Source organism: Chelonia mydas, chromosome 3, assembly GCF_015237465.2.
Source record: "Chelonia mydas isolate rCheMyd1 chromosome 3, rCheMyd1.pri.v2, whole genome shotgun sequence".
Lineage (NCBI taxonomy): Eukaryota > Metazoa > Chordata > Testudines > Cheloniidae > Chelonia > Chelonia mydas.
Window position 1 is genome coordinate 136,277,788 of NC_057851.1, and position 12,561 is coordinate 136,290,348.

The 12,561-nt window shown below is 43.5% G+C and overlaps 1 protein-coding gene across 1 annotated transcript in view; it reads left to right on the forward strand.

Annotated features, from left to right (window-relative positions):
- Nucleotides 1-12,561, forward strand: part of CATSPERE (catsper channel auxiliary subunit epsilon) — a 76,719-nt gene that overhangs the window by 14,673 nt on the left and 49,485 nt on the right. Inside the window, exon 5 of the mRNA XM_043543369.1 lies at nucleotides 8,351-8,439. Coding sequence (XP_043399304.1) covers nucleotides 8,351-8,439 — 89 coding nt within the window. The remainder of the gene's footprint in view (nucleotides 1-8,350; nucleotides 8,440-12,561) is intronic.

Genomic DNA, 12,561 nt, shown 5'->3' on the forward strand with positions numbered 1-12,561 from the left:
ACAGACTGAATCAATAGCTCAGAGATGTCTGAACAGCCCCCATTCATTATATTGAGGTGTGTGATGTGGTATACAAACACCACATTGGCCAAGGTTAATAGGATGATGTGGGCTCAAGCAGCTCCACCCTCTTCTCCTGCAGAGCTGTCAGTGTTGGAGGGGGGCACTTGAACAAGGGAGAGAGCTCGTTTGTGAATGGACTTGAAAGGAGAATAGACTGGCAGCTCCCTTGTGTGAGAAGCCTAGGGAGAGCCAGGAGCTGACTAAAGACTGTGATCTGCTAGGACCTCCCTGTGGGAGATTAGGCCTGTCACTGACTATTAGTTTGTTTTTTTACCATGAACCTGTTGGTGGGTGGGTGTTAGGATGAGCTGCTGCAGGTGGGGTCCTCCTGAAAGGAAGGAGGCTGAAAACTGAGCCCAACAGCGCTGAAGATTCTTTTGGTTTGTGTTTATGTTGAACTTTGACTTGGAGGTTCCACTTCCCTGGAAGGGACTGAACACTGTCAGTGACCTGGCCAGCATCTAAGCCACATCCACAACTCAAATAATGCAAATTTCATTATCAACATTACCATTATCATTACCTATTTTATTAAGGGGGGACATAAGTCTATAAAATCATGAATGGAGTGGAGAAAGTGAATAAGGAAGTGTTATTCACCCCTTCACGTAACACAAGAACTAGGGGTCACCCAATTAAATTAATAACCAAAACAAACATAAGGAAGTACTTCTTCAAACAACATGCAGTCAACCTGTGGAACTCATTGCCAGGGGATGTGGTGAAGGTCAAAAGTAGGGCTGTCAAGTGATTAAAAAAATTAATCGCGATTAATCGCGTGATTAAAAAAATTAATCGTGATAAATCGCACGATTCATCGCGCAATTCATTGTGTTGTTAAACCATAATAGAATACTATTTATATAAAATTTTTGGATGTTTTCCACATTTTCGAATATATTGATTTCAGTTACAACACAGAATACAAAATGTACAGTACTTTATATTTATTTATTATAAATATTTGCACTGTAAAAATAAAAGAAATAGTACTTTACAATTTACCTAATACAGGTACTGTAGTGCAATCTCTTTATCATGAAAGTTTAACTTACAAATGTAGAATTATGTACAAAATATAACTGCATTCAAAAATAAAACAATGTGAAACTTTAGACCCTACAAGTCCACTCAGTCCTACTTTTTGTTCAACTATTCGCTCAGACAAACAAGTTTGTTTACAATTGCAGGAGATAATGCTGCCCATTTCTTGTTTACAATGTCACCTGAAAGTTAGAACAAGCGTTTGCATAGCACTGTTGTAACTGGTGTTGCAAGATATTTTCTTGTCAGATGCGCTAAAGATTCATGCTTCAACCACCATTCCAGAGGACATGCGTCCATGCTGACGATGAGTTCTGCTCAATAACGATCTAAAGCAGAGCAGACCAATGCATGTTCATTTTCATCATCTGAGTCAGATGCCACCAGCATCTTCTTTGATATTCTTTTTTGGTGGTTCAGGTCCTTTAGTTTCCGCATCGGAGTGTTGCTCTTTTAAGACTTCCGAAAGCATTCTCCACATCCCATCCCGATCAGATTTTGGAAGGCAGTTCCGATTCTTAAATCTTGAGTTGAGTGCTGTACCTATCTTTAGAAATCTTGCATTGGTACCTTCTTTGCGTTTTGTCAAAGGTTCAGTGAAAGTGTTCTTAAAAAGGCATGCTGGGTCATCATCCAAGACTGCTATCATATGAAATATATGGCAGAATGCCGGTAAAACACAGAGCAGGAGACACAATTCTCCTCCAAGGAGTTCAGTCACAAATGTAATTAATGCATTATGTTTTTAAAGAGTGTCATCAGCATGGAAGCATGTCCTCTGGAATGGTGGTCAAAGCATGAAGCGGCATATGAATGTTTAGCATAACTGGCACGTAAATACCTTGCAATGTCGGCTACAAAAGTGCCATGCGAACATCTGTTCTCACTTTCAGGTAACATTGTAAATAAGAAGCGGGCAGCATTATCTCCCATAAATGTAAACTAACTTGTTTCGCTAAGCTGAACAAGAAGTAGGACTGAGTGGACTTCTAGGCCCTAAAGTTTTACATCATTTTGTTTTTGAGTGCAGTTATGTAAGAAAAAAAATCTACATTTGTAAGTTGCGCTTTCATGATAGAGATTGCACTATGGTACTTCTTTGAGGTGAATTGAAAAATACTACTTCTTTTGTTTATCATTTTTACAGTGCAAATATTTGTAATACTAATAATATAAAGTGAGTACTGCACACTTTGTATTCTGTGTTGTAATTGAAATCAATATATTTGAAAATGTAGAAAAACATACAAAATATTTAATAAATTTCAATTGGTATTCTATTGTTTAACAGTGCGATTAAAACTGTGATTAATCACGATTAATTTTTTTAATCACAATTAATTTTTTTGAGTTAATCGCGTGAGTTAACTGTGATTAATTGACAGCCCTAGTCAAAATTATAACTGGGTTAAAAAAAGAATTAGATAAATTCATGGAGGATAGGCCCATCAGTGGCTATTAGCCAAGATGGTCAGGGGTGCAACCCGATGCTCTGGGTGTCTACATTTCTATGATACTGTGTTCGGGATTTTTATATCCAATTTTGCAATACAAAGAAAGTTAGCAAATTAGGAGCAGTGTACATTGGGTCTAATGTCGAATTAAATAATGTGATGTGATACTATAGTGAATGCATTATTCATTTGCATATTTAGTTAAGTAGAAGCCTCAGTTCTAAATTTATGTGTGCCGTTCACAGAATCTCCAATCTGTTGCATTCGCATGCCACTGATTGCAGGGATCTTGCCACAGAATTTTGGTTAAGTTTGCCATGAAGTTCCTGGGATTTGACTATGATTATTATTTTTTTATTTTATCCAGAATATATGCAGTATTGTGGGAGGAGGGAGCTCAGTGGGATGTGGTTATTTTAAAAGTTTCTACTAACAATTGGTGTTTTAGACAATAAAGAACACTTAAACATACTCATTAAATCACCCCAAAGAGGGGAAGAAATAAATTTAGCTTTTTATCAATTTTTTTTTTTTTTTTTTTTGTTCTTCATGGGTCCTCACTATGTTTTATGTCTAGGCCCTCTAGCATGCAAGCTAAACCTCTCTACACAGTTGTGTCCATTGAGGTTGTTCATGAACCTTGGCTATCTCCTTTTATGGGATACCATCACAGAATCCTTAGGGATCAGGCTTTCTTTAAGCATGGAGCCCACTTGGCTGCTGACCAAAACCTTGACATCAACTCTCATGGAAGTTCTTTGAAGAGCACTGTAATGGGCAGGGCGAAGGGGATGGGGCTTGGAGGGCCAGTCAACCTAGTGGTCGGAGTACCTGGCTTCCTGCCCCTGCTTCTGTGAACAAAGGGCCTCAGCCTCTCAGGTAGGGGGGATCCAGGATGTCCCATTCCACCAGGTCCCAGCCCACGGCTCTGTGTAAATCACCCTTTAGTAGGGGACTTCCCAGCAGGGAGTCTACGTTCATTGCCCTGGGCTACTTCCTACTGTGGTCCTTTTAGTTTGGGGCATGTAGCCCTATGGACCATGTCCCTGTGGTGCCTGGTCTCTTAGTAGTGTCCCCTCATGGACCCTGGGTAGCATCCTCCTGCGGTCCCAGCAGGGCTGGCCTTACCATGAGGCGAACTGAGGTGGCCGCCTCAGGTGCCAGACTGGGGGGGTGGGGCGCCACTTAGGACCCAGAGTGTAGAAAATTGTGTCTGCTGCTGGTGCATATGTATGCTCTCTGCTCTAGATGCACAGAGATGGTGGAGTGCTGTGCTGGAGGAAGAAGGGCACAAGAGACATAGCAGGCAGGTAGGAGAAAAGGTGAGAGGGAACAACAGAAAGCAGCAGGAGCTGTAGGGAGAGAGAGGAGGAGGAGCCTCTGATGTACCTCTCTAGCACCCCCAGGAGCCTGGACTGATTAACACCAGCTTCTCAAGAAGCTTCCTGTTTCCTGCTGCTTCCTTGAAGAGGCAGTCAACTGACGTAGTTGGAGCCAGTTAGGCCCTTAAGATGCTGATATCTTCCCTCACTCAGGCCCTGCTACCAGCCTGCTTATTTGTCCCCTTCAAATGAGTGTTGAGAGCCACTATAGCTGGCACAGAACAGCAGTCATGAGTGAAAGAAGAAAATGCCCCTCTGGGGCAGCATTCAGAAAAAGAAAGAAAGCAAGCAAAGGAAGCTTTTCTATCTAAGCAGGAAGGAGCCCTCCTGAGATACATAGACACAAATGTTCACGGTGAGCCTTGTGAGGATGTGACTGGCGAGGACATGCCTGATTTTCCAGTTAGTCAGAGTGCAGGTGACCTGGCAGCTACTGCAGTATCCATATCTCCATCTCAAATGGATGTAACCATGCACATTCCTGAAGAAAAGTGTAGATCAGAGAAGAGTGTGGTGGAGGCGCAAGAAACAGCTGCTGCTGAGTTTAGTTCCTTAAGTCTAGGTGATCCAGGACTGTGGACCCACTTGAGCAGTAGCCTGAGGGACTTGTACTGCATGGGCCACAGCAAGTGAAAAACTTCATGTTCCCCAAAGACAATGAAAATAGAAGTTTCCATCCAACACATTACTGGCATGAAATCCCCAATGGTGACAAAGTGGAGAGGCCATGGCTTATGTACTCAAAAACCCAGAATGCTGCATATTGTTTTTGTTGCAAACTCTTCCAGTCTAATGTTCCAGCCACATTGGGTTCTACAAGAACAAAGGATTGGAAAAATCAGGTTAGAAATCTGGCATGCCATGAGAAGGCAGCAAATCACCAGAGAGCCTTCCATAGGTGGAAAGAGCTCGAGATGGGACGAAGGTTAAAGGCCACCATAGACGATCAGCATCAAGAGAAGATTGCATCAGAGTCTCTTTACTGGCAAAATGTTCTGAAAAGGCTCATTGCCATTTTGAGAATGCTTGCTACCAAAAATCTAGCACTGAGTGGCACTTCAGATCAGCTGTATGTGCCAAACAATGGAAACTTCCTTAAATTGTGGAGCTGATGGCTGAGTTTGATGCTGTACTCCAGGAGCATCTAAGAAGAGTCACCGCCCAAGAAATGTACACACACCACTACCTTGGAAAAACAATTCAAAATGAGATCATACAGTTACTGGCAACAAAAGTCAAACAGAAGATTGTGGCAGATTTGAAGTCAGCAAGATATTACTCTGTTATTCTGGACTGCACACCTGACACCAGCCATATGGAACAAATCACTTTAATGGTGCGTTTTGTAACAACAACAGAACCTAGTGAAAATGTCCCTGCAGTGGAGACTGTCAAAGAGCATTTTCTAGAATGTATTGACACTGATGATACTACAGGAGCTGGTATGACAAATGTGCTTCTTAAAAAGCTGGAAGATACGGGAATTGCGATAGCTGACATGAGAGGTCAGGGCTTCGATAATGGTGCCAACATGAGAGGAAAGAACAGAGGAGTGCAGACACGGATCCAAGAGTTAAACCCTCGAGCTTTTTTTGTGCCATGCAGTTCTCATTCATTGAACTTGGTGGTCAGTGAGGCAGTATCAGCTTCTAGTGAGGCTGCTGAATTTTTTAATGTCATTCAAAGCATCTTTGTATTTTTCTCTGCATCAACTCATCGATGGCAAATTTTGAAGCAATGTCTGGGAACATCCTCTCTGACACTGAAACCACTGAGTGCCACACGATGGGAAAGTCGAGGGGAGGCGATAAAGTCTATCAAACACCAAATTGGGAAGATAGATGATGCCATAGTTGCCATTATGGAGGATAACGCTATGACAGGAACTGTTTGTGGGAGAACAGTGGCAGAGGGAAATGGAATCACCGGAATCATACATAATTTCATTTTTGTGTGTGGCTTAGTGTTGTGGCATGCCATACTGTTTGAAATAAATGTTGTAAGCAAGAGACTCCAAGGTGTTGACCTTGATATATCTGGAGCAATGGAACAACTGGACAAAGCAAAGTCATACCTACAGTCTTACCGGTCAGATGAGGGATTTCAAAATGTTCTGAAGAGTGCACAGAAGGTGGCAGAGGAACCTCACACTGAAGCTATTTTCCCACCCATTCAAGAATACAAAAGTCACCGAAGAAGAAGACATTTTGATTATGAGGCACGGGATAATCCCATAAGAGACCCCAAACAACAATTCAAAGTTGAATTCTTTAACCAGGTGCTAATTGTGCAATACAGTCAGTTGAAGAACGTTTCATGCAGCTCAAGGAACACAGCAGTATATTTGGGAGGTTGTATAATATTCCAAAACTCCTCACTATACCTGAAGAAGACCTACACCAGCAATGCAGGGCACTAGAGACAGTGTTGACACATGATGATATGCGCGATATTGATGCGAGTGATTTAGGTGATGAACTGAAAGCCCTTTCAAGACACATTTCAGCAGGATCAACTCCAAAGGCTGTTCTGGAATATATGTGCACAAATCAGATGATCACCCTCTTTCCAAATGCTTTTGTTGCTCTGCACATACTTCTAACACTTCCTGTAACAGTTGCCCGTGGAAAATGTCTTCCAGCAAATATTTTCTAAAGATCCAAGGGAGGAATGTGATCAATGATTACTAAGTCTCCCCAAAACAATCTAGTATTCATGGGCAGAGCTGCCCAGAGGATTCAGGAGGACTGGGGCAAAACAATTTCAGGGGCTCCTTCCAGTGGCGTAGCCAGGTGGAGCAAACAGGGGGAGCGGACATAAAAAAGGTGCCAGCCGCTTGTACTCACCCAGTGGCGCTCCGGGTCTTCGGTGGCACTTTAGCGGCGGGTCCTTCACTCTCTCTGGGTCTTCGGCAGCACTGAAGGACCTGCCGCCGAATTGCCGCCAAAGATCCGGAGCGCCGCTGGGTGAGTAAAAATTAAAAAGGTGCCAAAAATTTTAAAAGGCGTCACTTGTGCTCAGTGGGAGAGTGGCCACTGCCCTGCTAGCTACGCTACTGGCCCCTTCCCTGTCTCAGACCTCAGACTTCAGACATTCTCGTTGGGGTCCCTGCAGGGCCTGAGGCCTGGGGCAAATTGCCCCACTTCCCCCCCTCCCCAGGCAGCTCCGTTCATAGGTCACTCCAATGTAGGATCCCCCCAAAAACAAGTCCATACATACTGGACAGTGAACACATATGGACTTTCGACAGTTAATCAGAGTAACAGAAAAAAATCTCTTCCAGTGCAATGTTCCTGAGAAGGTGTCTCAGATCTGGTCATGCTCCCCCCTGCCAACCACCCACCACAGTGCTGTGAGGGGAATCCAGTCCTTTGGATACCTAGGTGTTCTAACCTTCTGTGGGTTTCAGCAGGCTGCTGCACTTTTTTCTCCCTTGGCCTCTCTGGCACATTTCTTGGGCACTAACACTCAGTCTACTATGTCTTAGCCTACCTGTCTTAAGGCCCCAGGGTCAGTGCTAACCTGCAAAATACCCCAGTAAACACACCCTCTCCCAGAATCCCAGTGAGGGCGTGAGACTTTTGGGTTATAGTTTAACTCTCTCAGGAGGCAACTGGTAGTTGTGAAGTATGTAACACACACGGACATTTTGCACAGGACTCTAATACCATTGCTCTTTTACTTAATAGATAAAGCACAGAAGAGTACAGATCATTATGAAAATAACAGTAGCTCTCCCTTTCTTTGGGGGTTCATCAGTGCACAAGAAGGCAGGTTTCCCCCTGCCTCATCAGGCTCCTACATGCAGCTCCTCTCAGCTTGATTTGGTGAAAAATGGCTGGGAAGTCCCCAAGTAGAGCAGCTCTTGTATTATTATATCTTCGGTGAAGTGGAGATTGCGATTCATGCTCCTTTGGTGCCACCATGAGGTCTGGTTCATTTTTTATTGTTCGATGCTGAGGAAAGAGAGAGCTGTAAGAGGAAATAAAAAGGGAATAGATAAGAGGAAACTGTATCATGATTGAACCGTTCCTATGTTTCTTTCTTCACCAACATTGCATTAAATTGTAACTAAACAATACATTAACAAATGTAACAAACATGAGATATAAAAGTTCTATATGTAGTTACCTGGACACACAAAATACTTGGAGTGAAATCCTGGTTCAATTGAAGTCAATGGCAAAGCTGCCATTGACTGAGTCGGGTCAGGATTTCACCTTTGGCCTCTAGGGCCCTACTCCTGCAAACACATACGCACATGGCTAGTTTCACTGAATTCAGTAGGACTACTTGTGTACATAAGGATACTTACATATATAAATGTTAACATGATCAGAGCCTAAAGGTGGTAGGTATCATGTCGATCATATACAAACATGAAGTATGTTTTTTTTCCTGTTTTAGACATTTGAGAATGTGGAACGCTATATGCCTATCTCTGAACATTTGACTTGCTTTTTGTGGTATGTGGTGAAAAGTTCTCCAGCACAGAGGTAGGTGTTTTCATATGAGACCTTCTCTCCATATGTATATATTTGGAGATGTATAATCTAATTGTATTTGGATGTCTTTTGTGATTTATCTAGTGATTTGACACAAAAATGGTCAATAATCATTTGTTATGCTGCTCAGTTAAGTTAAAAAGTATGGGCCAGATATAAGGGTTTTCTATAAAAGAAAAGTGGTAGTTAATTCAGGCTTACAGCTGCTTTGCCTTACTTGAGTAGTGCAAGCAGGCTGGAGTGTTCCAGTGAATCTGGTCCAAAGTGTGTGCAAGCAGTACGTCAGGTAATGTCTTTGTATCTTCTCAGATTTCAGGACAGTGCAAGACAACAGTGAATGAGAGTCGTCGTAGATAATTTGCAAAAAAGTATCTTTTTTTTTTTTTAAAACATCCATTACTTAAAAATGGTTTGGCTAACTGCCCTGAAACTTTAAAAGAATATCTATTTTAGTTTACCCTGAAAGTAACTTAGAAATAAATATTTTTTCCCATGCAAAATTATAAGGGAAGTGAATATAGCCATACACTAAAATTCTAATTACAACTTAAACCATGGCCTGGTCTACACGAGGAAATTAGGTCAGTATAACTGCATCGCTCATCAGTGTGAAAAATCCACAGCCCAGAGTGAACCAGTTAAACCAACTTAACTCCCAGTGCAGACACCGCTAGGTCGACAGGAGAATTCTCCTGTTGACCTAGCTACCACCTCTTGGGGAGGTGGAGTACCTATGCCAACAGAAGAACCCCTCCTGTCAGCATCTTCACTGAAGCGTTACAGCTGCAGTGGTGCTGCTGTGCCACTGTAGCGGTTTATGTGTAGACAAGCTCTATGAAACTGCTCTTGAGTGGCTCAATATTTAGGGTCATTTTTAATTACTCAAAGAAAGCTTGACCAGTTTTCTTCCTACTTGGCAGAAAAACAGTTGGAAACAACAAATCCATTGTTATAAATGATTAATTAGTGGCTAAACCACACACGTGCACAGCTGGGACTAGTACTACTGTAATTTAGCTCCACGAATATACAGGTGAAATCCTGGCCCCATTGAAGTCAGCCCGGTTGCCCCATTGACTTCAGTGGGGCTAGGATTTCTCCCCAGGTCTTTACTTCCTAAGCTAAGGGAAATCTGTTAGAGCTGTAATGAACAGACAGAACCTTTTGTTATCTCTAAACTGCAGCCCACTGCCAGAGAGCAAGCTGCTCATAAACACAATGTAACTATTAAAATTAGCACTCCTGGGGGAATTCTGCGACAAAAAATTAAGAATTCTATGCACAATATTTTAAAATTCTGCATATTTTATTTGTCAGAATAACACAATATAATCACACCAGTTTCAATTATTTTTGTAATTTATTTCAAAATACCTGTCAGCAAGTATGTCTGTAACAATACAGCCGACGAAAAAGATTCAGGAAATGATTTTTGACAAATAGATTCCTTATTAGGCATATTAATACAGAACTTTGAGTAATAATTCATTTAAATTACAATACAGAAATGTATTTCCCACTCCCCTCAGAAGCAGTGCAAATCCTTAGGGGAATCAGGAGTAATGGAGGAACTGAGGGAGAGGGAAGTAATTGCTGGGAATGAACCTGGAGGGTTTTGATTGTGGGTGGGGTAAGTATGGAACAGGGGTGGTTTTTTTTTTTTTTTTTTTGGGGGGGGGGGGTGGGATTGTTAGGAAGTTGGGGAGACTCCTTCATGCAGACCCTGGCTGACCTCTAGCTTATCCCATTCAGTCAGGCACATCTGCCCCAGTCCCCATGTGTCTCTGCTCCCCTCTTCGGCCTCCCTTCTTCCCCCATCCCCATGTGTCTCTGCACCCCCACTTGGCCACCCCTCTTCCTCCAGTCCCCATGTGTCCCTGCACCCCCTTCCCCAGGCATCCCAGCACCCCCACTCAGCCACCCTGATCCCCATGTGTCCCTGTACCCCCTCCCTCTGTCCCCAGATGTTCCTGCACCCCTCCCCATGTGCCCCTGCACCCCCATTCAGCCACCCCCCCACCCCATGTGTCCCTATACCCCCCACTCCCATTCAGCCCCAGCCTCAGTCTGTCCCCGCCCACTAGCCCAGTCTATGTGGCTCCCCCAGAAGCCCCATGTCCCTCCCATATCCTGTGCCTCCTCACCTGGCCCAGCGGGCATATTGCTTTGAGAAATGCAGCCACTCTTCCACCCACTTGGGTGCTACCACCAGTGAGCCAGTTGCCCTCTGTTCTGGCTCTACAGTAGCCCCTGGTGGGAAAAAGATATAATTGCAGCACCTCTCTGACAGAAAGTATTTTCTGCAGAGAAAAAAAACCTGCAGGGGACATAAATTCTGCATGTGCACAGTGGTGCAGAATTCCTGGAGGAGTAAAATTAGATAAAACATTAATTAATAACTTTACTTAATTACAACTGATTTTGTTCATATAGAGAGTTTCTTCTTACTATGTGGAAAGTTTGTCAGGGTAGTAATAAGCCCTTTTTATGCTAGTAGGACATAAAGAAATGCCAGATGTGAGTCAATGTTTCTTATGAGGGTGATATTTTAATGACTTGTAACTCAAAACCTAACAATAAGACAGCTTAACCAATTTTCTTCAAACTTTGCTGAAAAATTCTTCTTAGCTTTCTGAATAAAACTGGCAAGGTCCAGGTCAAGACAGTAGCCTATGTTGCCCCTTTTTGGGCTGAACAGTTAGCCCACATTTGAGGACTTGCCAGGTTGTTTCCGTACTTCTTCTTATGTGGCATCTCTGTAACTAGATGTTTGCAACCATGTTAGCCCATTCTGTATGGTCCTCTGCTAATCACTTTGTGGATGAATAGTCCTTTTGATCCACCCAGAATACATCGTCCATCCTAGCTCTTTTTTCTGTCTTGCATTCTTCTACCATCTACTTTCTCTTCCAGGCCTGAAAACATGCATCACCTATTGAACCTCTTAAAATGTGTCCTGCAAATCGAATCTTTTTTCATAAGATTTCCAACTAATGTTTGCTGAGTTGTTTTTGGTAGGAGGATACATTGATGATGATACTAGTTGTATATTTATTTGATGCTGTCCTGTTTATTTACAAAGAATGTACAAAAAAGTCCTGTTTCTTTGAACATAGTAGAAAAACAACAGCAGGCAGTTTCCTGGCTCACATTTTCCAAGCTTGTCTTTCTTGAAGTAATGTACTCCAAGGAACTCTGTCTCTCTGCTCCCCATCAGGGCCACGCTCAAACTGCTTGTCTGGCTTTCTGCCTCACACACACCCAAACAAACATAGCTGCAACCAATCAATCTCCTAACTCTTGCTTTTGCAGTCAGTCCCAGGGAAACCCATCAGCCTACATGCCGTCTGAGCTTCTGATAGACCTCGTCATACAGCCTTGGGTAATGTCTTCCTATTGTTTCCAGTTGTCAGTACATAAAGGTTGTTTGAAATGTTGTTGTAGCCGTGTTGGTCCCAGGATATTAGAGAGACAAGACAGATGAGGTAATATTTTTTATGTGTTAACTACTTATGCTAGACAGTCTATTTCACCTTGTATTTAGCTGTGACTTTCTGGGTATGTCTACACTGTGATAAAAGCCACAGCTGTGGCTGGCTCAGGTCAGCTGGCTCAGGCTTGTGGTTCTCGGGCTACAGGGCTATAAAATTGCAGTACAGATGTTTGGGCTCCGGCTGGACCCTGGACTATAAAACCCCACAAGGGGGGAGAGTCAGAACCCAGGCTCCAGCCTGAGCCCAAACATCTACACTTCAATTTGTAGTCAAGCTCTATGAGCCCTTGTCAGCTGACTTGGGTGCCCTGGGTTTTTTGACCACAGTGTAGATGTACCCTTTGAGTACCTTTTTCAGACCTGAAGAAGAGCTCTTTGTACATGGCAGCGCATGAACTGCTGGCTGGGGGAGGCTAGCCCCCATCCCTGCCCCTTCAGCCTGAAGCCTGCCCCTTCCACCCCTCCAGCCCAGGCTAGCTCCCCCAGCCCCAGAGTGCTCCCTCCCCAGCCCTGTAGCAGGCAGCACGGCCCCTCCAGCCCCGGAGCACTGGGAGGGCAGGCAACACAGCCACAGCCCACCCCAGCCCCAGAGCGATGGGCGGGCAGCCTGCACAGCCCCA